This window comes from Symsagittifera roscoffensis, chromosome 4 (genome assembly GCF_963678635.1).
Source record: "Symsagittifera roscoffensis chromosome 4, txSymRosc1.1, whole genome shotgun sequence".
Lineage (NCBI taxonomy): Eukaryota > Metazoa > Xenacoelomorpha > Acoela > Convolutidae > Symsagittifera > Symsagittifera roscoffensis.
Genome location: NC_087065.1, coordinates 28742125 through 28769719, shown reverse-complemented (window position 1 = coordinate 28769719; position 27595 = coordinate 28742125). Strand labels below are relative to the sequence as shown.

Sequence of the window (27595 nt, the reverse complement as noted above, 5' to 3'; positions counted from 1 at the left end):
GGGCTCTCTCGATGCACGTAAATCCAGAACCTCGGGCCCTCTCGATACACACAGCTCCTGGGCTGTTGTCCCGGGCGTGTGTCGTTGGATCCCTCCGAGGATCTCATGCTCGCCAGAACTTCCGGTGACACTTGGCTCACCTTCGCCATATACAGCTCCTTCAGGTGCTTTATTTCATCCTCCTTATAAGCCACCTGTAGATCTTCGTATTTCTTCTTCCATTCGTCTCTTTCTCGAGCTATTGCCCTATACTCCTGGAGTTTGGCACACAGCTCGCTCTGATCTTTCTCCTTCTTTTCCAGCGTCTCGATCGTCTCCGACGTCTGGATCTCTATTTCACTCACCCTCACTTTCTTCGAAGGAGGAGCAGCTGTAGGGGAGTCGACCGAATGTGACGGGCCGGGCCCATCACGTTGTCTCTTCGCTCCAATGAGTGGCTGCGCCGGTTGGACTGGTAAGGGCATCTCACCTAGCCGGTGGTCCCTCTGTTCACCTAGTCCTGGCTCACGAGCCAGGTCGTGGCCAGACATTTCTCCACGCCTCCATCTCATCAGTCGGTTTCGGCCTCTCTCGGCGGTCCCGGACTCACCGAAGGCCAACATCAACACGACTTCCGTAGGGCGATTCCATCGACCCTCTCGTCCTAATGCATTGAGGAGCGCGACCACAAACATCGCCAGCCCCGGGTCTTCTCGTGTGAAATCACAATCGATCAGCCGCTGATAGATCTCGTCTAGAGTCGCTCCTAGACTCGCTGAGAGGAATTCCATGAGTTCGTTTGTGTCACCCATTTCTTCTCGTTTTGATTCTTGTTGTCGTGTAGTGTCTTCCTGTCTCGTTTCGATTCAATGGATTCAATAAACAATTTTCGATCAATCAAGATCTAAAAAACAAGTCGCGACTTAAAACCATCATTTTTGGATACAACATCATTCAACTCCTTAAAACTCTCCATTGAAATTCTCTTCTTAATTCTGATTTAAAAATCTAGCACCAAGGTGGATCGTCCACCTTTATCTTTGTCAGGGTAGCACGAATGTGCGCTGTCACCTTGATGACCTGGAGTACCCCAGGTCTTTTATGACACAAAACATAAAACATATCATAACGATAACATAACACATAAACACAAGAACATCACACGCCTATACTATCACATAAAAACATAATCCCTAATACTGTACCTAAAACCTAACCTAATCTAAAACTTGACTCTAATTCTTATCGAGTAACTTAATAAAAACCACTTATCGCCGAGCGCAATTCTAAGCATATGCTCAGATAGTATTTTTTATGTAAGTAAACTTCTATGTCAGTCTCTGAAAATATCACATGTACAAGTGCGTACAACTCTCTCGGATGTAGCTTTCCCCTATTAGGATCATATACTGGCAACGAGAGAGAGGTCACTCCTCTCTCAACCAAAAAATCCCTAAGTCGAGTCAAGGCCAATACCAAGCTCTTTGGATCTACGTGTTGCCTATCAGTGGCCTTGGTAACCAGGAAACACAAATATTTCCCTGCTATCTGTGATGCAACAGGGGGCAGCGCTATCATCCCTCCCACACCAGGCCTCTGTTTCCATAAAAACTCGATATTCTTATACTTTCTTTTGAAGTCAGCCGCTAGTGCTGTTTTGAAGCTTACGTCCGCGGTTATCGCTGTGGCGCACGTGCGTTCCGTGAGTATGAAATCGCTGTCCGTTATGACGATATTGTTTGAATAATGGTTCGGTAGATCAAAATACGATTCAAAGATTCGTCCAAAAGGTGGTTTTTTAGCATTCTCGCCCTCTGTCTCAAGTTCTCCGGTTTCTCTAGCCGATTTCAACTTTTTTATTATCAGATTTTCGGTGAGGGTGAGTCCTACCCCCACTCCCCGGACAAAAATATCCGTCCCCGTCGATCGCCCAAAGTCTAGGAGATCGAGGTTGGATTGTGGAACACGTAGAGGACCATCTGGGGCGACCCAGTTGGACTCGGTATTGTCATGACTGATGTATTTGATGCCGTCTTTATCGACGTCCTGAATCGTCAGGATCGTCTCTTTTGGATCTGTCGGCAGATCATGGAGCCATTCGAGTACGCGCAAGTTCGTTAGTTCTTGCTCATGAGTCTGTTCCGCTTCTGGTTCGAACTCTGCTTCCGGTTCTGATCGATCGTCGACCAATCTTGATCCATATCATTCACCAAGTCGATTTCTTCTAGCATCGCAACTTCGTCCAGTCCCACTAGCGAGTCCATGAAATCACTTACAACTATCCTGTCTACGACGAAATCCTCGCCGTACGGATTGTATTTCTTCTCGTTTTTTCCTCTCTTGCTCTGGCGTGTTTCCATAGTGAGAGGAAAGTCAGGCTGTATTCCTTTGTCAATTTCGGTTTGTTCCGGGCAGTCCCAGTCTTCTTCGGCATAAGGTAGAGTTTCATCGTCCACCTCTACTCGCTCGGTCAACTCGAGATCCAGTGGTAGATCGCAATCGTCCACCACCTCATTCCCGTCGTTCTTGTCGCGAGTACCCCTTTCATTCACTTCACAAGCAGGATCCACTATCAAATAGTCTCCCTCTTGCATGTCCGCTGGGATGCACCAATCCTCTGACGAGGCATTGTGTGGTTTGATGTTTTCATAATGAGCTGCTCTTCCAGTGCTCAATCGATAAAAACGACCTCCTTGGTGCACTTCTGTTATCTGAAATGGACCACGCCATTTTTTTAATAATTTCTTGGTTCCTTTTGGTGGAACCACTTCCTGGAACACCCAAACGTAGTCGCCAACTGAGTAGGCTTTCGCATCAGCTGTCCTTTTATCAAACCTCCTTTTTTGTCTAATTTGCGCCTGTTGCGTATTCCTCCTGCATAAGTCATTGAGGTCCTGCTGTCTTCTAATAACATCCCGCACGTACGTCTGAGCTGCTGTCCTCTTCCCTCATATTCAGGGTAGAAAAACGTCAACGGGAGCGCTTTTTCATGACCCGTTAACATCATGTGCGGACTTATTCCCGTGGTGGAATGCTCCGTGCTGTTGTAAGCACCCATCGCTTGCGGCAAGTGCTTGTCCCAGCCATCCATGTAACGCGAGCAGTAGACTCTCAGCATGGATACCAGTGTGCGGTTTTGCCTCTCGACTAGGCCATTCGTCTGCGGGTGATAAGTGGTCGAGTGGGCCTGCGCTACCTGCGACCTTTTCATCAACTCCTTCGTGAGATCGCCCACGAATGCTTTGCCATTGTCCGATTGGAACGTGATGGGGCAGCCATGCCTCGCTATCCACACATTTATCAAATGATCACATGTTTCTTCCGCCGATGCTGTCATGCAGGGTGCTGCTTCCGCATACTTCGTAAAATGGTCGATCATTACCAGCACCTGATTATAGCCCGTTGCTGGCATGCAGATTTTCTGATGATCAATTTGCACCACTTCGTTGAAACCTGACGACTCTATTGACTGTAGGGGGAACCTTAGTTTCCTGGGATCCTTCGCCTGCTGACATGACAGGCATGCGGCGATCCACTTCTCACAAGCCTTCTTCAATCCCGGCCATTCGAATCGTTTCTGTATCCTGTTATACACTTTGTCCACGCCTTGATGGCCCATCTGATCATGTGAGCGAAAGAGCAATTCGGTCTGGTACAACTGTGGTAACACTATTGAATTGTATTTATAGAGGACCTTGTCCTCCTCTTTTGGCTTGCAGGCAACGATTCCGTCCTTATTCAGGTACAACAAGTCGTTTCGCTTCAGGTAGAATTGCTTCAAGATCTTGTAGCTGTCTTCTTCCAAGTCTCCCTTGTCAGGTGCTCAATTCTCGATCCATCTCTTCAGACTGCTCGTCATTCTATCATTTCGTTGAGCCCTAAGGAGATCCGACAGCCTGTACCTGGCTTTCAAACACGTCTTTACCACGTTCATTTGCCCACTCATTATCTCCGGAGCATGAGCATCGTCCATCAACTTGACACACCATATCTTTTTCAAAGGCGTCGCTTCCTGCACAGATGGTTCCAGATTGGTACGGACGACCGTACCATGCGGCAGCAATCTTGTTGGGCGTTTCGAAACTGCTATCAGCTCGAGCTCGTCTGCGGCATTATCTACCACAGTGCCCTCTTCATCTGAGGTGTATCTGTCCCTGTCTGGATCCTGATGTGTTTCTCGGTCCAGCCCACGCTGCTTCCAGTCTACCAATAAGGAGTGGATTGCGATCTCTGACATATTGGAATTAGAAATTGTTTCAGACGTGTTGTCCCAGGACTGGGGCCTCGAGTCAACACTTGAGTCGACTGATTCCTCAACATCATATTCCAAGTTGTCTGAGATGTTTCTCGACTCCCCGGACAAAATTCTGTCCCTAGGTGGTCTCGTCAACCTCTCCCCGGACAAGTCGTCCTGCACGGGCTCAAAGGTGTCTGACTCCTCAGACGAGTCGTACTTGACTGGTTCGAAGGTATCAGACTCCCCGGACCTTGTCTCGTCCACGGACGAACAATCTGGGCTCGGCTCGTATTCTTCTTTTGCATCCGTGAAATGCACTCTCCTCGTGAAGCTAGATTTCGACCTGATCCTGACTTCCTCAGTAGTTTGGTTCTGATTCAGTGTTCCATTTTCAGTGAACGAAGTTCTCAACAAAACCTCCTTCGGCATCGAGCTCACCAGCTGGTTGACAATCGACCTGCAATCCCGTTCAACGCCTCGGCTGCGAATGGACACTGGCCTCTTCTCTGTTCTCTCGGTGACAGTCAACCGCTGCATGGTCTCCATCCATTCACGATCATGCCTATCCACTTCCCTGTCCAACAAGTCACGGAGCTTTCCCATGACGTCCGGCGCAACGTTCACCGTCCTGTTCAACAGAGCCATGCTGTTTATACCTAATCTGGTAAGTTCTTGCTGCACCAGGTTGGATCGAACTAGCAGATCCAACGGAACGGGCTCCCCTCTGGCTAAAAGCTTTATCTCCGCGGCCGTCTCCACTGGAAGGTCAGGGTGTCCGGGTATAGGATGCCCTGACTTGTCTAGCCACCTAGTAAGTGGCAGTTTGTCGTAGGTTTCTTTGTCCAGAAAGGAAAACCCGTCTTTGATCTCTGATTGGTTAGCCTGTTTATCCTCGAGGCGCTCATAAAATTCTGTCATTTTACTGAGGCTATCTGCGTTCTGATGCTTGTCACGGGTACGGTGCTCTATGATCATGTGGTATCCATCCAGGCGCACGATCCAACGACCAATATAACTTTGGTCCATCGAATAGGTTTTCAGCCAGGCAAGGGCACGATTATCCACACGTAACTTGAAGGGAGCACTCCCCAAGTAGGCCCTGTATTTTTCCACGAAAGTGATCACCGCAAACATCACCGCAAACACCAAGCTTTTGGTGCGCCGTACTTCATTTCAGTATCACTCAGGACTTTACTCCCGTAGGCTATCGGACGAAGAACCGTTCTCCCGTTCCACTCCTGCTCCTGGTGAAGTATGCCCGATATCGCAACCACTGATGCATCCGTGTCCAGCACGAACATCCCCTTCTCTGTCGGCATGCCGAGGACCGGTGCCTCGCAAAGTTCACATTTGATGTTTTCAAATGAAACTTGCGCCTCATCAGTCCAGGTGAACTTTTTGCCCTTGTTTCTCATCAACCTCTGCATGGGGTATATTTTGTCAGCATACCCCTTGATGAACTCTCGATAATAATTAGCGAATCCCAAAAAACTCATCAGCTGTGTATCTGTCTTAGGTGCCTACCAGGTCAGCACCGCTTCAACCGCTTCGGGATCTGGTCTCACTCCATGTTTGTCAACCAGGCGGCCCAGATACTTTATGGAATCCCTGAGGATTTCACACTTAGAGGGTTTACATTTAAGACCCGCCTGCTTCGTGCAAGAAAACACCTCCTCCAACCTCTCTATGTGGTCTTCTAAGGTTGGTGTTGCAATCACGACATCATCGACATAACACATGATGAGATTCCCGTATTTCTTAGTGACGCTCGTGAGTGCCTGGGCCATCAGTCGCTGGAATGTGGCCGTCGTGTTGCACAATCCGAATGGCATCCTCTTCCACTGGAACAATCCCAGCTCACACGCGAAGCCTGTTTTCTCTCGATCTTGCTTTCTGAGTGGCACTTGCCAGAACGCAGAGCCCAAATCCAAAGTCGTGAAGAACTTCGCGTCTCCCAGCTTGGATAGGCTCTCATCGATGCGGGGAATGGGGTATGCGTCCTTTATCGTCACTGCGTTCAGATAATGGAAATCACAACAAAATCTGAGTTGTCCCTCTTTCTTTTTCGCCATGACCACGCCACAAGCCCATGGGGACTTCGACGGCTCGATCATGTCGTACTCCATTAACATCTCGATCTCCTTCCTACACGCTTCTGACTTGTTTGGGGTCATTCTTCTCTCCCCTTCCCTATGAGGTACCGAGCCCTCTTCTATCTCAATCTCGTGTTCTACAAAATTACAACAACCTATGTCGGCCTTATGCTTCGAAAAAACGTCTGCGTTCCGATTTAGCACCGCTCTGAGCGAATCTAGTTCCTTGTCTGATATTTTACCCTTCAGATCTTCTATCTCAGGTAAGACAGGTTTATTCGCTGCTAACTCTGCTTCCGTCGGCCTCTCAGGAAAGTTGGAACAACTAGACAGCCCATCATCTGTTTCCGACTTCATTGAAAACAATTTCCTAGAAGATTTCAATTCATTCACTCTCCTCATTATACATTCTTGGTTCGCATGCAATGGACATTTAGTTACATCAAACTTTTTCAAGTTCTCCACACTCTGAAAGTCTGTGTTCAGAGGTAAAGCGTAGCCAAGTTTCTTTCCCCTCTGTATTGATTGTCACTGTTGTTGCTTCTGTGTTCAATAACACACTCACACAGAGTCCGCTCTGAGTGAGTGAGAAGCTTCTTCCTAAAATAGCCGAGCTTTTACTGTTTGGATTTGGTACCAGACACACCTGTCTGTCATTGCTGAGTTCATTCAAGTTCCTCATCCTAAACGTCGCTACTACGGCTTGGTTTGGTTTTAATCTAACTTTTCGATCCAGAAAAATCGGCACCTTGGCCTGGTTAATTAAGATCTTGTTAAGGGGTCTCTTTTCATACTTTCTCTCAGGATCCTTGATCCTAATCAACCCGTCATTGAGATCGATCGTGACGTCAAAGTTGCGAACGAAATCCCTTCCTAAGATGAACTGATCGGATTCGTTCAAATTCTCCACTACTAGGAAGCTCATCCAAAGATGTCTTCCTCCGAGCTGCAGTGAAATGATCGGGGTTCGTCCAGTCACATAGATCGCTCCCTGATTGGCCGCTGCCAACCTGATGTTTGTCGGTATGAGATCCGACCTCTCGAAACCCATGTCGGTCCAAGTTTTGACTGGCATGACACTAACCACTGCTCCCGTGTCTAGCAGTCCCTTTACTGAAAGTTGTCTGCCTTGCACGTCCAGAACGTGTGCGGCCAGATCGGCCTTGCAACCTATATGCACCGCATTTTGTTCGAGCATCGCGTTGTGTCCGATCCGTCTAACCTTCAGCTCTTCTTGACCAATGTATATCCGGCCAATCTGATCGTTCGCATCAGTTATGTGAGCTTTCGTGTAGATATTGATGCCATCCACATTCATTAGGATCGGGTAAGGGCCATGGGCATCGATATAATGTCCGTCCACTTTCATCAGCCTCGGACCTCCCGTTGTGAGCAGCGCTCGCACTGCCCTGGAGTCCAGTTTGGGATCTTTCTCCTTCAGGTAGTCGGCATAGATGTCCAGGTGGACTAGTGTAATCTCGGATGGTTCACTCAAGTTCTTGACCACCTGGTGCCCTGCGACTTAGATGATGGACATTATTTTGGTCCCCTCCTTCGTCATGCCGAAATTTTTACCAGATATAACGTTCAGTTTTAGTCCCTGTTTCCTGGGTTCCCCTTTGTCAATCTACTTGTGTCGTTTTACCCAGAACATTAAAACTTTCCCGAAGATCTGTGCTCTCCAGCTCCGACCTTACCCATTGCTCCACTTCTTTCGTGGCTAGGTCCTGTTTGACATTCTGCAGCGCTGTCCTTGCCGCCAGGCCGTAATCCACCTTGAGTGGGCTAGACGACTCCGCTTCGAGGTTCGAGGCTACCACCTCGTCAGGCCATGTCTTAACCTTTTTGGTCGTGAAGGTGCTCGGTGTCGTCTCCTTTCTCCGAGATTCAGCCTTGTTCATCAGACGTGCTCGACTGGCCTTGACACCCGAAAGCGCCTCTTCGTGGCGGGGATGTTTCGCGTCCGCTACTGCATCCCAAAATTGAGTACAATCCGACTTGAAGTGTCCCTCCAAATTACAGAAGAAACACCTCGGACCATATTTCATGATGAGCCCTCTGACGTACTCTTCATGATCCTCGTCGGTCGCGTCGGCGTCCTCGAGAAAGTAGCCTATGGCCTTCATGTTCTGTTTGTATGCAGAACACGCGGAAACGTGATGGTCCATCGAACCACAATTTGCACACGACCTCCTCTTATCCATGTCATCGCGAGGTTTGTACCAACTGGAATTCGCACCAGTGTTTGTCCCACTATAGTTACCATAATTGATGTAACGGTTTTGCGCCCTCGGTTTTATGAGTAAATACTCGCGTGACTTCATACGCAAGTCGTCGGGCGTGGGTACCTGGTCAAGCGACAGGGTGAAGTGAGTGGCCAACATCGTCTTCAACTCCTCACTCCTTACTCCGTCCATGAACTTCGAAGCAATCGCCAAGTTTCGCTCGGTTATTTTCTCATCTGGGTTGCTTCTCCTCCTAAGCAATTCAAGGTCGTCCAAGAATTTATCTATGGATTCGTCATCTCTTTGACGCCTCTTTTCGAACTTCACCATAGCCTGTACTCCAGAGCCGAAACGATTCAGCAGGATGTCGAATATCTTGCGAGCGCTGTCTCTCTCATTGGCTCTTTTCGCCATTACACAACTTAATGCAGTACCCTCTTCCTCAAAGTGTAATTTCATCACCTCTATCCAAGTATCAATGCAGCCGTCTGACTCATCTTTATATGACTTCGGCTTTTTCAGTGTCCTTCTTGACCTCTCTCCTCTCTCGGTTGGCTTCGAGAGGTTGGTGATGAATGTTTCGAGAGATCTGTTTAGAGGCTCAAACATCGAGGTATACATCGTTGTGTCCTGTGAGACTGTAGTCAGATCTGGTACTGAACTGACTTGTGGTACAGTTGGCAACCTTGTCTCCGGGGTGGCATCTGCCTCCGGCGGGACTGGATTCGTCCAGCCAGGCCTCGACGGGGCTGCCCTTGGCCGCTCCTTGTTTCTGGGTTCGTAGTTCGTTCTCGAGCCTTGCTGGGCTCTGGCATTGCTGCCCGTACCATCTCCATCATTTGCATGGCGTGAGCGCTCCCTTGGGTTGGAACGCTCCTGCCAATTGCTCCCATTCAGGATCGTGTCAAGCTTCCGCATCATTAAGTCAGATTTTGCATCTAACCTTTTCTCCAGGCTAGTCATCGTGTGGGCGTAGGTACTATCATGATCGTTCAACAATCGTTCGATCTCCCTGGTCATCCTAGCCTCTCTTTCGTATGACTCCTTGTTTGCCTGTGCCAGGCTCTCCCCCAGGCATTGATCGGTGTTGCGAATCAACTGAGCCTGATCAACCCTCGCCTGCGACTTCACATGCGTTAGATCGTCTCTCAGATTCTCTTGACCTTTGTGAGCTCTCTCATCAACCTGATCTATTCTTTTATTCATGTCCCGCCTCAGTTCATCTAGACCATTCATTACGCCAGCGAACATGTCACTTATGTCACCAGTGGCCCCAAATGACGGGGTTAGTCCCAGAGAAGATGAGGTCAACTGCGGCTGAAGCCTGGTGCTTGATGGCGCACCGCCTTTTTGCTTGCTCATCGACGTCATTAATCTGTCGAAGGTTGATGACGCTCCCATCGTTATCCCATCTGACATGGGTCTGGTCGGCGAGGTTGACGACGCCTTCCTGCTCATATCGTTCCTTGGGCACGGTGTGAAGTTCACATCCGGATGGGCTATCTCCGGGTAGTCATCACTGGAAGTCAAACCTACAGTTGGTAGTGACGCCATGCGTTCGTGGTACAAAGACTTCCAACTCTTCTTGGCCTTCGAACCCGTTTGTTCTTCACTCGGGCTTATACTCGACATCATCGCGTTGTTGCTCTGCTTGGCCAGAGCTGAGTGGGTACAAGCCGAATGTGAATATTCTCCCCTCCACCTGTGACTTTTGGTCTCCGATTTGGACATCCCCTTGAATAACACTTCCTCTCGCGGCTCGACCTCGGAACGCTCCGAGGTCTCCTCTGTCCTCTCGACTTCCTCCCGCTCGAGGTCCTCGCTCGGCTCAAAGTCGGGTCGAATGAGCGTCTGTTCTCCCTCGTCAAAGGGGTCCACAAGCGTTTCGCTCGCGGTTCCGGCTTCGGCGCTCCGCCTTTGATCGCAATCGAGGTTTTTCTCGCTCCTCAATCTCATTCCGCTCACTGAAAGATCAGATTGACCTTTAGTCGATTCGTTTTCAGGAAACACGTCGGAGGCGCTGCTAAACGAGGACTGGCTACGCCTAGTTTTAAATCTTCGCGTGCTGCCCTTGCTCAGCCTGGGAATCTTAGTAGTCGATCCTAACGAGTCCCTGCGCTGCATACTTTGTGACACACAAAAAAAAACAATATTCGTATGTCGAAAAGTCAGAATCAATCTCTTAGGTTTCTCAATGACAATCTTAGTGACTCAGCTAGAGTTACACACACACACAGGGTCTGCTCAGTATTGATATAATGCTAACTCAACCCTGTCGTATAGTATAACAGTATCACAAGATTTTCACAAGATATAATCAACACACAAAACACAATAGATAATCAGATAAGAATATCCTACAGGTGACAGCGACCTTTTGTCAGTATCAATTTATTGCCACACAATTTATCAAGTCACTGCTTTGTTAAAATTAAACAATCTTTGATAAAAAGCAGTGATGATTCAGAAACAGATCAATAAAACTTAGTCTTAAAGAAAAAGACTTCCCCCAATCGGAACGATCCGAAAGAACAAAGCCCAGGACACAGTCTTCTCAAGTGGGTGTGTATTTGCCTAATACACCCACCTAGGTCTTCTTTTAGGTGCCCTGCGATTGCCCGAGCTGTCCTATTAAGTAGCTCAAGGCAACCTCTGATCGAAAATTTCTAAAGTCTATGAAAAAGCTCCCCCACACCCGGAACGCTCCAAGTGCACGAGAGCAGGGAATAACTTTTCTTCTCAAGTGAGTGTGTATTTGCCTAATACACTCACCGAGGTCTTCTTTTATTTGTTCCCGGATTGCCCGAACTTTCCTATTAATTAGCTCAAGGCAACCGCACAACCAAAATCACAATCAAAAAAAAAATTTTTGTTCGGGTACTTCTGATACACCCGATCTAGAATCCAAAGTTGATCACGAATTTCCGGGTCAAAATGGGCTCTTATGATCCTAATAAGCCCTCCTAATATCCTAATATGATTTTAATTAAATGGATATTTTCCTTTTCCCAAATTGCCACAGAAGGTTTCCTCAAGCTTCCAACAAGGAGGGTTGCTAGGATGTTCAAGTCACTCCGGAGGGTTGTTAAGACACTTAGCCTACCTCGGAGGGTACCTTAATCACCCAAGTTACCTCGGAGGGTCCCCCTAAATTTACTAAGGAGGGTCAATAAGATGCTTAATATGCTCCGGAGGGTTACTTCGGAGGGTACCTCCAAAATTTTCAAATTTCTGAAACTCACTTAGAAGGGTCTTCAATTAACTTCAGGAAGCGTCAAAACAAGCTAAGTTCTCTACGGGGGGCTGTTTTAACTTCTTTGGGTGATCTCGTGGAATTTTTCCACTAAGGAGGGTTGCTAAGGGGTTTAGCCGACTCCGGAGGGTTACTTCGGAGGGTTCCCCAAAAATCACGAAAAAGGTTATGTTACCGCGATAAAGTCTCTAAAAGCGGTCCACCTGAGTTAAAATTAGGTTGGCTGACACGGTCAACTTTCCCAGTTGGATAAAAAGGTGTTTTGATAAAATTTTCTGCCGCTCGGAGGGTTACCTGTAATTTGGACCCTCCGAACCAACAAATTCTAAAAAAATTTTCTTTTCCGAGATTATCAACCCAAAAACGGTTGCGGTCCGGAAAAGTGGTCCAAAACGTCGACTTATGGTACCAAAATTATCCCGATCGGATGACTAGTCTTTGAGAAATTGCCAAAAACGTGTTTGTCCAAATGGCCTTTTTTCACCACCTATATAGGTTCTGAGAAACTTTTTCCGCAATTCCTAGCGAAAGTGCCTAAAAATGGTTGAAACGAGCGTAGTAGCCCTGTACGGCACTGGAATAGTGCAAAAAACTGGATCAAAATTGGTTTGGAGACAAAAATTTGGCCAATAACTATCAAATTTGGACCCTCCGGTTCCTTCCTTTTCCAATCCTTAAGTCGTTAGCTCTATTCAAGGAGCCAATCGGAGGGTTACTCAAGAATTTCTCTAGTAACCGAGCACGCTAGCACGCTCCTAACACAAAAATTTTATTGCTCTAAGTCTAAAAACTCAAAAACTCGATCCCCAAAACAGATTGACAAAATTCAGAAAATTATCGAAATTTTGACAGAAAAATTTTGGTTTTTTCCAACTTCTACTGAGTCTTTTCTCACGCGGGTTCTTTAGTTAGAGGGATCGAACTACGTAGCTACTCCCTATATAAAAGCTTTTTGTTGTTCGGAAAAGCTCGGATATCCAAAAATTTGGGGGTCTACAGTTTGATCGAAAATCGATGATTTTCGACAAAATTGGGTGTTTTTTTTTGGGTCTAATTGAGGAGATAAGTAATATGTAATAAGGATAATAACCTATTAGTGGTCGTTAATGAATAGTACGATACCCTCCTTTGCACCAAAATACCCGAATTAAGACCCTTAACTCGGAAATTTGTAATCGATGGAGGGTACAATCGGACCGCGCCAATCGTGCCCCCCACCACTTAAGTTTTAATGAAATAGTACCCAAACGATAGTAACATTGCTTCAACGATACCCAACAGTCGTTGCGGATGTTGTCCCTGATGTCCCTGTTGAGTGTGGAACACGTTGATCAGCTTGCCACTCTACCCTCCGGTCACCGGCAAAATCACCATTAACGTGCTTAAACACTCAAATTACACTCGAGGGAGGGTATCCAACCCTTCACCAAAACACACAATCTTTCTATCAGAAACGATATAAATCAATCTGAAACAACAACAAACAGGAAGTTCAGATCACATCTCGTCCGGAAATAACATATAAACTGTCACTTTATGTTTTTTACTGTTTTTGGTCTTTTTTGGATTTTTTTTACTGTTTTTTGTACTTTTTTGTTTTCAAATGAATTTATTTTTGTATTTTTCTTGGTAATACACTATTTTTGTTTGGTTTTACGCTTTCTCTTTAATTGTTTTTGGTCCTGGGACCTCAGGACAAGCGGGCTCTAGATTTCCCACCTAACCCTCCGGCCCCCGGAATTTTCGGTGTTAGCTAAGTTAAAAAGCTAAATAGCACTGGACGGAGGGTACGCACCTTCCCCTTAGTACAATAACGGTCATTAAGGCCTCTACCTCGGGCTTACGCCCGGAGCGGAGGGCTCGTCGCTGAAACGCTTACTGATCATGATGGTCTTATGCCTTTGACTAGCCCACCCAGGAGCGCCATAAAAACGTCTATGTAACATTCGCCCAAATACTACACAGTGACGGAGCGTAGAAAAAGTACCTATTAACGACTGGCAGGCGTCAGTTACCTTAATCCTACTCGCTTTTCACCGTCTCGACCTTGCCAGTTGATTTTCTGGTCTGTCTAGGGCAAAGTAAAAAGTTACCATTTTTAGGCCATCAGTCAAACGACTTTTGATCAGCTTTCGTTTACATGCGAACACAACCACATAGCTGAGTCTCGGATCCTCAGACTACGTGATTGTCATTAAAAACACGGCTCGAACAACCTATTTTAATATGTTTTTGTGTGACAGTTCTATATTAAATCCATTGGAGATGGATTGACCCTTTCCTCTTTCTAGCTACTCATATTCTAAAATATCAAGTTACACCGGTGTTAAATTAAAGTTTCACGACTTCCAAGTAGCTATATAGTCAGTTTTATACAGTCCCTTCACATAAAACAGTCTCTGGGGGACCAAGCCTCCGCTCCCGTGATATTCCTGCGATAACGCTCTTATCTCTCCTAATTTGCGTCCCGGGAGGGTTCCGTGGAATACTCCTTCCCCACTGAAGCTTCCTTCCCACTAGTATCCGCTGACAAGTGTCTTATCGTGCGTTGTTGCCACGATAAGAGGCTTCGTATTTTCCGTCTCTTGTACGACTGTTTTTCACAATATTTGTCGTTGTTCTTATTTTCTCAGCTTTTTTGGTCAAAATGGCCGTTTTTCGTATTTCTGAGAAATATCAACTTGAAAATCGAAATTTTAAAAATAGAAAATTTCAGAATACTTCGACCCTCCTTCCAAGCACTTTTTTTGCTGTTAAGGCCTTTTCTCTCTGATTCGTGCTTCGTCGGAAGGTTGCGCTGTGTCATCTGGCAGAATGGCACAAAAACAAGACAATGAAGCAAGGCAACTAATGATAATGTCGGCAGTTGTTGTCCAATTGTATCTATAGTTTTAATTCCTTGTGCCATTTTTTGGAGAATTGTTTTGATTTGAGCATAAAAAGATAAACTTGAATCAAGAATAAGGCCAAAATAATTAAGCTGCAAAGGGCTGCTAGCAGCCATTTAATCTCAGGGTGCCGCCGGCCCTAGAATGGGTCAGAAAGTTTAAATTAATTATTTTTTCAAAATTTAAAATTTCCAACGCTATAGTTCGGTGTTGTCAGGGTACTCTAAAGAGTTGCAAATCTTGCCACAAGCGACTGCTGAACGCGACTGCTCTAATGCTTTAAGTTTCCGATATCTGACGTTTTTTGTCTTTTTCAAAATTTCTCGAAGAACTTATCTACAAAGAAATTCAAAAAATTTGAAAATACTAACTTGATGAAGATACAACCTTATTGTCAGCTTACACCCAGGCGTCTCAAATCTTGCCTCTTAATATGAATGCTCAAATCTTTTTAGTTTCCGAGATAAGACGTTTTTTTTTTCAATTTTTGTTTTTCGGTAAACTTAGGTTTAAAAAAATTCGCAACATTTTGGAATTCCTAACCCTTTAATAGGGTGCTCTTAGTGGTTGCAAATCTGGCCTCCAAATTTCTCCAGAGGCCCATTAAGTTTTCGAGATGACGCTTTTAAAATGGGAATTAAAAAAATGTAAATGTTCGAAATTACCAACCCTGTAATTGGGTGCAGTCAGAGTTCACTAAAAGTTTGCAGATGTTGTTTCCAATATATGCGGTTTTTCATGAGCTGTCGTAAAATTTCGAAGCACCGAAGGTGCGCTAAACGCTAGTTTGTTTTAAAAATATTGCTGAATAATCTAAATGTGATAAAACAAGACAATGAAGCAAGGCAACTAATGATAATGTCGGCAGTTGTTGTCCAATTGTATCTAAACTTGAATCAAGAATAAGGCCTAAATAATTAAGCTGCAAAGGGCTGCTAGCAGCCATTTAATCTCAGGGTGCCGCCGGCCCTAGAATGGGATTGTTCTAACTAACCTCTTTGAGAATTTGAGCGCAAGTACCGAGGAATTCAGGGCAGGAAGTTTTTCTTGATCTGATAAACTCGATCGGATAAACTCAATCAAACTCAAAAGACAATAAAGGTTGCGAACGCTGCCGGTTTACTCGGGACTATTGATGATGAAAGGAAAATTATTTGAAAAAAAATTGATTTATTTATTCAATTCATGCATATTTTCTTCATTTTCTTGGTATTATTGACGATTATATACAAGTTAATATTTTTCTGTTTTTCTGCTCTTGGACCCATCATTCTGCTCTTAGACTATTTTTTTTAGTTCCTTCAAATTTGGTTTTTCTGCACAGGTGTTCGTTTTCTCACTATATTGGCTTGATTCCCAATCATCTGACTCTAGTTACATTCCTTTGTTATACTTACTTCTCCCTAATGTTTGAAATTCCAAGTTTTTTACTTGGAGTAAGGATGATGAACTAGTGAAGTAACTTCGGTTACCAAATTAATTTCTGACCTGCTGATTTGAAAATATTTGAAAAAAAAATTAAAAAAGAACCAAAAACCAACTGCTTTTTACTACAATTTTTTTTTCATCGTTTGTAGTAACAACATCGTTTGTAGTCTTAGAAAAACACAGAGGTATTCTGAGTTCAGCTTATGTTTTCTTTTATTTCCATCATTTGAAATAGTCCACGAAAACCTTCCAAAAATATGAATTTCTCACGTCAAAGGATCAGAATTAATATATTTAGACCTGTGATTTCAGATGAGGCAATTGTGTTGACTGAGTTTGAAGTCTAAAGCCTTGTTATGGACGCAAGGATAGTTTGCATGTTTTTAGTGGCTGTTTCAATTTATAAAATAAGCTCCAATACAGAAGTTCTGCTGAAAAAATGCCGGAAGAATATCAGCGACGTAAGATAAAAGTTATCAATGTGCAAGATATATTTTTTTTAACTTTCTCAATGTTTTTCTCTGATTTTCGTTGTCCACTCTCAGAAGAAGCAGAAAGAACACTTAATTACCGGATGAAAGTCTGAGTATTAATACAGTGAAATGTAATAAAGATTAGTTCAAAATTTCAGATTAATTGCGTAAATAGTATATAGTAAAATGAAATAAACAAATAAGTAAATTGCGATGAAATTACTATTGAAAAAAATCAGATTAAGACTTAACAACATGAATAAAAAAGAATTGTACATAAATTTGAGTAAATTAAATCTTAACTACATCGATAAAATAAACTGGTGATATATAGAAATCTTTCAATGGAAATGGATTTGACGCCATGTTTTTTTTTTGCGTACGTACTAGATTAGATTGCATTCCACTAGTGTAGAATATTTTCATTTTTTTCTTTATTGTTGAATTAGTGGTGTCGAGTTTTCTTATTTTTACTGGCAATGACTTCCATTTTTTTTGAAGCGAGGTGAAAAAATGATTTTAGTATACAAGCAGTTAAACAGTGATTATCAAAAAGTATTTCTGTGCGATTATTAATTTTGTAATTGGCTGTCGGTTATTTAATTGCATTTGTAAACGCTTTCTTCTTATTGATAAGACATTGATATAGATAAGTTACACATTTCAATTTAGTTCCGATAAAAGATTTGCTTTTACGCAGTGCGGTGGATGATTTCTGTTTGGGTCTGAAAAACGTGCGTCATTGAAGTTGCATTGATTTGCGGCAGAAAAATAGCTACATAATCTAGATTGGATAAAACTCAACAGTGAAGTAAGGCAACCAAAGATATTGCGGGCAGTTGTTGTCCAATTGTATCCTTCCTAAAATGGCTACTCAAACACACTGCCTTATTTGTAAAAGCAGCCTGCGAGGCGGAGGTGTTTGGTGCTTCACATGCCCAGGCTGCATGCATGTAAAATGCAGCGGCCTAGCCCGCAGCAGTGATCACTATGACGATTTCAATTGTCATCGCTGCACCTCCCAATTTCATTCAGCTAACGACAAGCATGAATGCAATCCCCCAACCCTAGCTACAACCACGCTCCCCCAAATGCACCCTCACCCTTCACCTGCCCCACACTCACAAAACTCAGGAGAGTCTTCCACTATAGAACCCAGAACAATACAAGACCCATGGTCAAACCCCTGTCCAGAACTCATAGAAACCACCAGGAAAATATACACCGAAGTGGTCCACTGGAAACCGGTCTTTATGATCTTGTCAAAAAATAAAGTTGGTTATAACTTATTGAAACCCTCAATAGAACTTTGAACAGCCTAATAGAAAACAACGAAAATACCTTCGCAATGCACGCAGCAATGATTTTTCCACACTTATTACTGTGCAAAACAAAGTCCGAAATTGATGGATCTTTATCCAAAACAATAGCAAATCGACTTAAGTAATGGCAAGACGGAGACCTGGATGGACTATATAACGAAGGAAAGGCGCTGCAAATGCGCTTGTTGAAAGGAAGTAGAAGAAAAACTGAAACTGAAGCACAACAGTTCAACAAACTAATGAATACTGGAAAAATATCAAGCGCAATTGCAAAACTAACAGACACATCTAAAGGGGTTCTTTCGCTCGACGAGATTGTCAAAGGTAAGACAGTTGAACAGATTCTCGTAGAGAAACACCCACCATCTGAACCAATTAATGAGAACTATATTACACCAGTCTCAAACGAAGCAATTCCTTTCCATCCATCGATAATTGATCAGATAAATGGTCAACATATCAAGAAGGCAGCCATGAGAACTCACGGATCGCATGGACCATCTGGCCTCGATGCGAATGAATGGAGACGTATTCTAACGCACTTCGGGCAACAATCAGTTGAAATTTCAAAAACAATTGCTAAAATTGCCAAAAAATTGGCCACAGAAGAACTAAATCCAGAACTAATGGAACCATATAACGCATGCAGATTAATACCCTTAGATAAGAATCCAGGGGTAAGACCCATAGGCATAGGAGAAGTTATGCGTAGGATAATAGGGCGAACAATAACTAAATGCTTAAAAAACGAACTCATGTCGCTCGGTTCAAACTACCAACTCTGCCTAGGACAAAAATGTGGCATTGAATATGCGATCCACACGCTAAGAGATCAATACAGCAAAACTTCCGCCGATGCTGTTTTACTGATAGATGCCGAAAACGCTTTCAACTCGCTGAACCGAAAGCTGGCATTAAAAAACACCGAAAATACCTGCCCTTCCCTTTTAACAGCGATTAAGAACTCGTACTCCAATCCATCTAAACTATTCGTTAACAAAAAAAAAATCTACTCTCAAGAAGGGACAACCCAGGGGGATCCACTAGCAATGGCCATGTACGGTCTAGCCATAATACCCCTCATAAAACTTTTATCAGTAGACGATGTAACCCAGAAATGGTACGCAGACGACGGAAACGCAGTCGGTAAATTAAGCAATCTACGAACCGTCCTCGACAAAATTGTATCACTGGGTAAATTTTTCGGCTACCACGTGAAAGCATCCAAATGCCAACTCATTGTCAAAGATGAAAAACTCGGTGAAGCTCAGAAAATCTTCGCAAATACAGGAATCACTATAAAGGCAAGAGCCCGAGTGCTTGGTTCAGTTATAGGAACAGAATCTGAATGTAAAAAGTTCCTCGAATTTCAACAGAATGAGCAAATCAAAATTTTGAATAAACTAACGAAAATTGCTAAAACCTCCCCTCAAAACGTTTATGCCTGCTATACTAAAGGAGTTCAAGAAAAGCTTTCATTTCTTGCCAGGACAACGCCTAACACCATGGAAAACTTAGAAATATGTGAAAATATTATCAAAGAACAATTATTACCTAACCTAGTCGGTAAAGACACTTTAAACCCCCAGTTCCGTGAGATATCTTCCTTACCCCTTAAAATGGGCGGACTTAACATCAAGCTGCCATCCGAAAGCTACCTAGAATGGTCTAAGGAAACATCACTGGTACTGGAATCTCAAAATCCTATTACAGCAGTAACACAGCAAGAAAAAATATGTACGAAAATCAAAAAATTGAAAACTGATAGAACAAATCGAAAAAAAGCAAACCTCATTAACTCCTTAAATGAAACAGATAAATACGCAATCGACCTGGCCTCTGAAAAGGGAGCCTCTAACTGGCTCACTGCCCTACCACTGAGCAGATACAACTTCAACCTGAATAAATCAGAGTTCAGAGATGGTATTTACTTAAGATACGGATGGGAACCAACCAAAACCCCACTCACATGTGCATGTGGTGCTGATTTTAACTTGACACATGCGCTTCATTGTGCAAAGCGTGGTTACACACACATAAGACACAATGAAATCAGAGACAAATTCGCCAACCTCTTGAACGAGGTTTGCCATGACGTCGAGATTGAGCCGAAACTTCAGCCGTTGCAAGGCGAAAGCTTTGTCAACAATTCAACTACAACTGAAGATGAGGCACGACTTTACATTAAGGCAAACGGACTCTGGGGTTCACGATTCAGGCGCGCTTTCTTTGATGTGAAAATTTTCAACCCCCATGCCAAAACATCGCGAAAACTGCATAAGGATGCATACAAATACCACGAAACGCTGAAGAACTCCAAATATCAGCAAAGAATTTTAAACGTAGAGCAGAGTAGCTTCTGCCCACTAATTTTTGGATGCACCGGTGGCGCTGCTCCAACAGCCACGCGGACGATGCAGCCATTGGCCGAAAAACTAAGTGAAAAAAGACAAGAAAGCTATCCAGAATCTATAAACTACATAAGAACTAAAATAAGCTTCGCGCTCCTGAGGAGCTCTATACTTTGTATAAGGGGGTGCAGATCGCTACGCAAAGTTCAATTTATCGACAACTCCATAAGCGCCATTGTAGAGGAAGGACGGCTAAGATAAATTAACATTATGACGATGCATTTAATGCTGATTTATGACTTCATTGCTGATATATATGCATTTTTATATCGCTGGTATGGCCCTATCCAGCTTGTGCACTTACCGTTACTAAACGGAAGGGCCCCTTTTGTATTGTATCTATGGTCTTAATTCCTTGAAAATCTAGAATCAAACCTAAGTATTTGCATTCAGATTTTTTCTCTACATAATAATCATTGATAACAAGGCGGTCTGATTCCACATTCTGTTTATCATTTTTTTGGACAAAAAGCTATAAATTTCCATTTTGATGCATTCAGATTTAACTGATTCTCAGAAAAAAGAAGTAAGCTCGTGTAAAGATTTTTGTAATTGACTCGGAGCATTCTTTTAAGATATAATTGACGCATACACCATGCAATCGTCTGCATACTGTACCAAAGTACATCCATCGCAGATACAATTTTGATTATCCAGTCCAAAAAAAATCCATTCTCTCTGACTCTTTGAAAATTCTTAAGACATTCAAATAATGTTTTAGCTTTTGTTGAAAAGCCAAGATAGCGTAAATTTCATTCTCATTGACTCTTTGAAAATTCTTAAAACATTCAAATAATGTTTTAGCTTTTGTTGAAAAGCCAAGATAGCGTAAGAAACTAGAATAATATGAGAAATAAAGTCGAAATATTTCGAGAGATCTAATAAAGCCGCATAAACATTTTTTTGGAATCGATATCTTTTTGACTACTTTCAGTTACGTACAGAAGCGCATCTTGTCTGGAACAATTTTTGCCCAAACCAAATTGTAAAGGAGTCATAATTTGATCTTTTTCTGTTCTTTGGACATGGAAAGTTTTCTCAAAAAGGTTGAGGATGCATTGGGTCATCCTTTTTGAATAATGGAGTTATGTTTTTTTTCTTTTCAGTGGGAAAAACATCCTTATCTATGCAGGCATTAATAACAAACGTTAAAGTGTGGCACAATTTTGATTGACCATCAATTTTTGCCCAAGAAGGAACAGTACAAGGTGTTAGAGGTTTTTATGTATTTTGTTCTCGCAGTATATCATAACATTGCTTCAATGTTGTGCTGAAAATTACAGATTGGTAATTCAGAAATTCCTGGATTAAATAACCGAGGCTTAGCAGAGCTACAACATTCCCATAAATTTTAAAAACCGCGTTGAAGTACTTGGTTATTTTAAAGTCCTGTGTGATCATTTCATTGAATGAACTACGCAGAGCAGTAATTCTGGAATTTATGGAACCGGATCCTCGAATTTGATAAATCTCATTTTTTGCTGGATTGTGCTGAGAAAAAAAAACGCATAAGTGCGAATGTTTTTCTTGTTTATCTTTAACCACTTGGGCTAACTGGTCACGACAAAGACGATATTTTTGCCAATTTTCTTTCGAATTTTCATTTCGGGAAACTAGAAGTGATTTTTGTTTCATTTTCAGTGTTTCTTTGCGTTCTGAATCGAACCAATCCGTTTCAGCTCGTGTTTTGCTTTAAATTTACGATTAAGTTTCTTTTCGATTGGGGCATGTTGCTGAAGAGCATAAGATACTCAATTTAACAGCATTGAAAACATGTTTTGTGCGTCTGTACTTTGATTTAATTGAAATCAAGGAAGATTGGATAGAGTTAGGCAAAATTCTACTTTTCGGTATTTATTGTTATTGAAATTAAAGATAATTTTTGACGTGTTTTTTCATAATTAATGCTGGTCAGAATAAGTGAAGAAAAATTATCTGTTTTGGTAGGCGTGTCAAAGCAAAATTCATTTCCGTTTGTTTCAAAATCACCAATTAGCTAATCAATATGAGTTTTTGGCAAAGCACTGACTTGTGTTGCATCATTTGGACAAAAAACTTTCAATCGATATGGAAGAATGATGGATTCAATTTTTTTTCTCAGATTTATTCAATTAATTTATGATATAATTGCCCATTTAAGTTATTTGGTTAGAGACTAAATGCATTGTCAATGTTCAGAGTACTCTATTGAAGAATTTTATAACGTTAATTCAAACGTTTTCGTAAATTATGCGCATCATCAGGATTAAAATTTTTTACAATATTTACAAATTGATCTAAGATCTGGAAAAAGTGACAAACATGTCTTTTAATGTGCAAAACGTGTGGAATCTATTCTACTGTGCCAGTTTAACAATTTAACGGTATTTTGTATAATAAAAAACAGTTCTATCTATTTTGATTAGCCTAGTATTGTCGTTTAATGCATTCATTAAAATCATCAGTAACTCAACCATTCACCGAATATTGTGTATTTAGATTTGCGCAACTGCTCCTACGGACAAGTACTGTTGTGTGATGGATGGCGAGAAATGCTGTTCAGAAAGCCAATACAATGAAGATAAGAAAAAGCTTGTCGATAAGATTATCGAATTGGAAAAGAAAAGTCAACAGGGGGGGTCAAGTCACAATGAAGAAAAGTACATTGACTCCAATTCTGGCAGCAGATGGAAGCGGAGTATGATCATATGTTTCTCTGCTATCGTTCTAAGCTGCTTAGCATGCTGTGTGGTTGATTTTCTGTGGAATCTTTGTAGCCGTTTTTCAAAAACCCTGACGCCCACCCGTTTTAAAAAGAACAACCATGAATCCAGGCTTCCTCAGCCTGCGCGGCGGAAATCGTTTCTTTGCTTTGCAGCTCGCAATAAACAAAGATCGCCAAGTGCTGACAGCGAAGATATGGGAGATAGTCTGGAAGGTAGTATAAAGCTAAATTCATCTGCTAATGTGATGGTTCCTAGTAAACAATCGCCAATGACAGAGTCCAGAGCTTCAACCCCTGAAGCTTATCAGGACCAAGCGAAAGCTCTCACACGTACAAGAAGAGAGTTGCAGTTTTTGAAAGCAAAGGTTGAGTCTGATTGCACGAAAGATATGCGTCGATTGGAGATATCAGTTCTACCTTGCCCCAATCAAGGAACTCAATCTGCTGACAACTTGTCGCCTTCGAAAAAGCCAAGTAATTGTGTAGAGGTAGAACCGACTGGATGTAGTCGTAACTGCCACTCATTGCGAAACTCTCCAGTTTTCCTCAGATCTAAATCACATCCGACTAATGCAGTTAAATTCTCCACTGCCACACGTAGTAGTGGAGCTATTCCCAAAAGCTCGAGCTTGAAATTCGCTACAATGCATTCAATGTCCAGTCGTGACCAGGATTCGAGCTTCGTTCAGAGGGAAATTGACCACTATCTTCAGTCGGAGTCATCAAGCGGGAATATCAATCGAAGTTATCACACTGCATCAGCGAATAAGACACCCTATTTGACAACGACCGCGGAGTTTTTCGAGGCAGACTGCTGAACTTAAAACTATTTTAGCTAAATTCTACCTTAACTTTTTGCCATTCGTTATTTGTTCTAAAAATTCGAAAACTTATTGATAGTTTGTGTTTGATATTGTGTTTATTCATGTATTCGATACTGGATAGTGTTGTGCTTTTGTATTGTCCTTTGTTTTATATTGATTTTGTAAGCTTTTTTTGTGTTAGTCCTCTCGAATCTGGGTAACTATTGCCCCCCCCCCCCCCTATTTGGATTTTCAGAAATTCAACTTTGGCTGTCACATTTTCAATAGCTTAAGACAATTTTCAGAAAATATATTTAATTAAAATTTTTTATGTAGATACTATAGAAATAGTAGCTAATACAAATACGAACGCGCGAAAAAATAACCAAATTAATTTTTGAATTTTTTGAAATGCATATTTTATACATAATTGTATGTCAAAATTAATAATGCATAGGGGGGAAATAGTGAAATAGTTAACAAGGTCCAAAAAGGGGGGATAGTTAACAAGATCCGTCCTCTCAAATACAAATATTGTTCCCTTTGATTTTTGAGACTTTCAAGGACTCCCCCTTTCTTAAGCCTTTCGAATTGTTCATAAGTTCACTATGCAAGCGGGTTTTGACTTTTTCACTAAAAAAAAAGTAGTTTGAGTTATGGTAAATGTGCTCTATTTTGGTGGTTTTGCAGTCTGATTTACCATTAAGTGTCAAGAAACGAAGTGTAGACGATTACTTCGGTCTTGCGGTTTTTTTTCAGGTAAAGGATTTTAAAATAGGTTCAAATTCAATCAATCATCCGTCGAATTTTGTATAGAGTTAACACAACTGCAAAATTCGAGTTCAGTTTAAAAAATCACAATTGCTAAAGGGTTTAAAAAGATCGAAATTTTCCTTTCACATTGGTTGCAATTTTGCCAGCAATTGTGATTTTAGTGCGTCGTTAGGTCTGAAAAAAACTTTTGTTTGTGTGTGTGCGCTGACGGGAAAAGGGACTTTACATTTTTCATAAGTTAAGAAATTTTTTTCGGCATGAAAGGTTTCAGCTCAGGTTTTTCGGATTTGTTGCCGCTCGGTAACTATAAATTCAAATCCAATCAACCATCTGGCGAAGAGGTAAAACAACAGCTTGAGATGGCAAAGATTTGCAATTCGAATCCGCTCGGGGCTTTTTTGCAAACTTGAGTTTTAGTGCTTTTTCCTACTATCGTCTATCTGTTTATAATAGTCGGCTTAGTTTTCGTAGCTCGATGGTTCAGCTTTATTTCAAGTTGCTTATAATACCCATGCTTGAGGTGACAAAGCCCGGGAGTTTGATTTCAGTTGAAACCTGTTTCTCTTGCATATAGAACGTTTTGGCTAATTCAGATTATTGTGTCTGCTTGTTTTTGACGGCTTAGTTCCGCAGAAAGGACTTTTTCTGAAAATTTGGCTTCTGGATAGCATTCACAATGCTTTTTATAGAGATTTTAGTGAGCAGGTAATTTTGTTCCCAATTTTTTGGGCTTTTGTTGCATTTTTTTTCCGTTTGATTTTCATAGTCATTCAGCTTTCTTCCAAATTGCTGTTTAACCCATGAATGTGACGACAAAGCCTGGGAGTTTGATTCTGGTCGAGAATTAATTTTTTGCAAACTGAAATTTTTCCGCTAGCTTAGATTTTAGTCTGTCTGCTTAGTTTTGTCAGCTTAATTTCACAGAATTTTTCTTTCGAAATTCGTTTTTTTTCTAGCATTCCTAAAGTTCCTTGAAAGATTCGATTATTGTATGTAGTTTTCTTCCGGATATTTTGCGCTTGCGTAGCAATTTTTACACTAGCGTCAGCTTAGTGTCTTATTACGAACCTTCTTTTTTTTCTAATCTAAGTCGCAGATATTGGTGCCACTTTTGGGGTACCTTTACAGCTTTTTGATAGAATGTGCTTTGACTTTGGAATAGTTATAAGTAAACACAGTTGATACTTTTTTAGGTTATCAAATGAACCGAAAAACTTTGCTTCACACAATAAAAACTCGATATCCAACTCGATATATTTTTCAATTTTTCCAACTCGATATATTTTTCAATTTTTTGAAATGCATAATTTATACAATGTGGATTTATGCTTTAAGATTGTTACATGCAAAATTAGTGTGGATGCCTTCAGTTTGTTAAATTCCAATTTTATTATTTGCAAGATATTGTCTATTTGTATTTGGTGCCAATTTTGCTGAATGGCATTGGCATTTTATTAGCTTGTAGCTGCTTTGTTCGTGACTAGTCTTTGTCGGTGGTTAAGCGTGCGTGGTTGAGTGGTTAGTGCGCGAGACTCAAAATCATTTGATTGCAGTAAGCGGTAGATCGAATCCTAGACATAGCCGAGTTTTGCCTAATTCGAGGCTTATTTCTGTTTTTTCTTGTTGCCCTTTCTAAAGCTGCTTTTTGTCGTGTTTTCGCTAGTATTCGCGAAGCAAAGCTTCGCCTCTGTGTTAACATTTTCCTTTACAAGAACTGTTAAAGAGCAAAACCGCAACAGATCATACGAAAATTATCACGATAATGGAAACATTATGGTTGCCCGGCTCATTTTCAAAAACAAGAATAGTAATTTGCAATTTGATTGAGTGATAGTTATTATTTGGGCTTGGACGACCTTTTACATGTTGCAATTTGTTAAATCATCAGGCAACGACCAATTTTTACTCAATTTTTGTTAACCATTACGAGGCCAAACTGTGCACTGGATAGGAGCACAATTTTGTGTCTGTATGTTCCTGGTTTCCAGAGAACAAGTCTTAAAATATGTTCCAAAATGTAAGTGGATTCCACAAACAAAATTTAAGTGGATTCCGCATACATATAACTATATGCCTGTAACGTAATTTTGTCGGCACATTTGTTTTGTTGCGGATTCCAAAACAGCAAAGAAGATCAAAGAAAAGTAGCAATGTTGAGGATTCCGCGACAAATCTGATTTTGGCCTGTTGCGGATTCCGCTTACAATGCAGAGAATGCACAGTTTGGCCTCGTAATGACTACAATGAGTTGATACGTTCAAACTGGGACAAATGAAGCTCCACTCACCTAAACGAATACATGGAGTAAAAATCAAAATAAACGTGCATCGCGCAAAGAAATCAAACGCATCACGGGTAATAGTTAGTTAAATAATCATCGCTGAATCAATGAAAGCCTATTTTATAAGCATAGGCAGGGGCGGATCTAGGATTTTCATGAGGGGAGGAGGCGGAATTTCAAAAAATTTTCGAAAACTTGGTCGACTTTTTTTTAGGTCGACCGAATTGAATTTTCGAGGTCTCCTTATGCACAGTTTAGTCCCTGTTTTAACCAAATTTTCAACTTTGCAAAAACAGTCTGAAAAAGGCGTTTTTAGGCACTTTCCGGAAAATTTTGACCAAAAAATTGCGTTTTTTCGGCGCGCGTTCCCCCCTCAATATTAGTATATATTGGCGCCAAAGGCGCTTTTAGAAAAATTTTAGCACTTCTTAAGCTCAATTCTTACTGTGTTTTTTTGATATATTGATTTTTTTTGTTTAAGCTCAAGAAGGTATGAAAACTTGAAATTAGGTTTTCGTTTTGTATTAAGCGTTAAAAGCTTCTAAATTGAAAAACTTTTTTTTGGTATCATCTAATTCGCAATCAAGATTCAATCAAATAACCCAAACTCAATTAGATGATACCAAACTTACCTGTTTCCGAAAGTCTAACTTTTTTCTTAAATTTTTGCTGTAGTTTCTGAAGCTGTTGAAACATATATTTATTTTTTTCGTTCTTTCCTCAT

General features: G+C 41.8%; 2 protein-coding genes across 2 annotated transcripts in view; one reads left to right on the top strand and one right to left on the bottom strand.

Annotated features, from left to right (window-relative positions):
* LOC134844671 (5'-AMP-activated protein kinase subunit gamma-1-like) overlaps positions 1-27595 on the bottom strand; it is a 466367-nt gene that overhangs the window by 325590 nt on the left and 113182 nt on the right. The gene's annotated exons all lie outside the window — the stretch shown is intronic.
* LOC134844230 (uncharacterized) lies at positions 16420-23991 on the top strand. The gene is made up of 2 exons (XM_063860814.1): positions 16420-16564; positions 22788-23991. The coding sequence occupies exons 1-2, from the start codon at positions 16460-16462 to the stop codon at positions 23829-23831; spliced, it is 1149 nt and encodes a 382-aa protein (XP_063716884.1). The 5' UTR covers positions 16420-16459; the 3' UTR covers positions 23832-23991.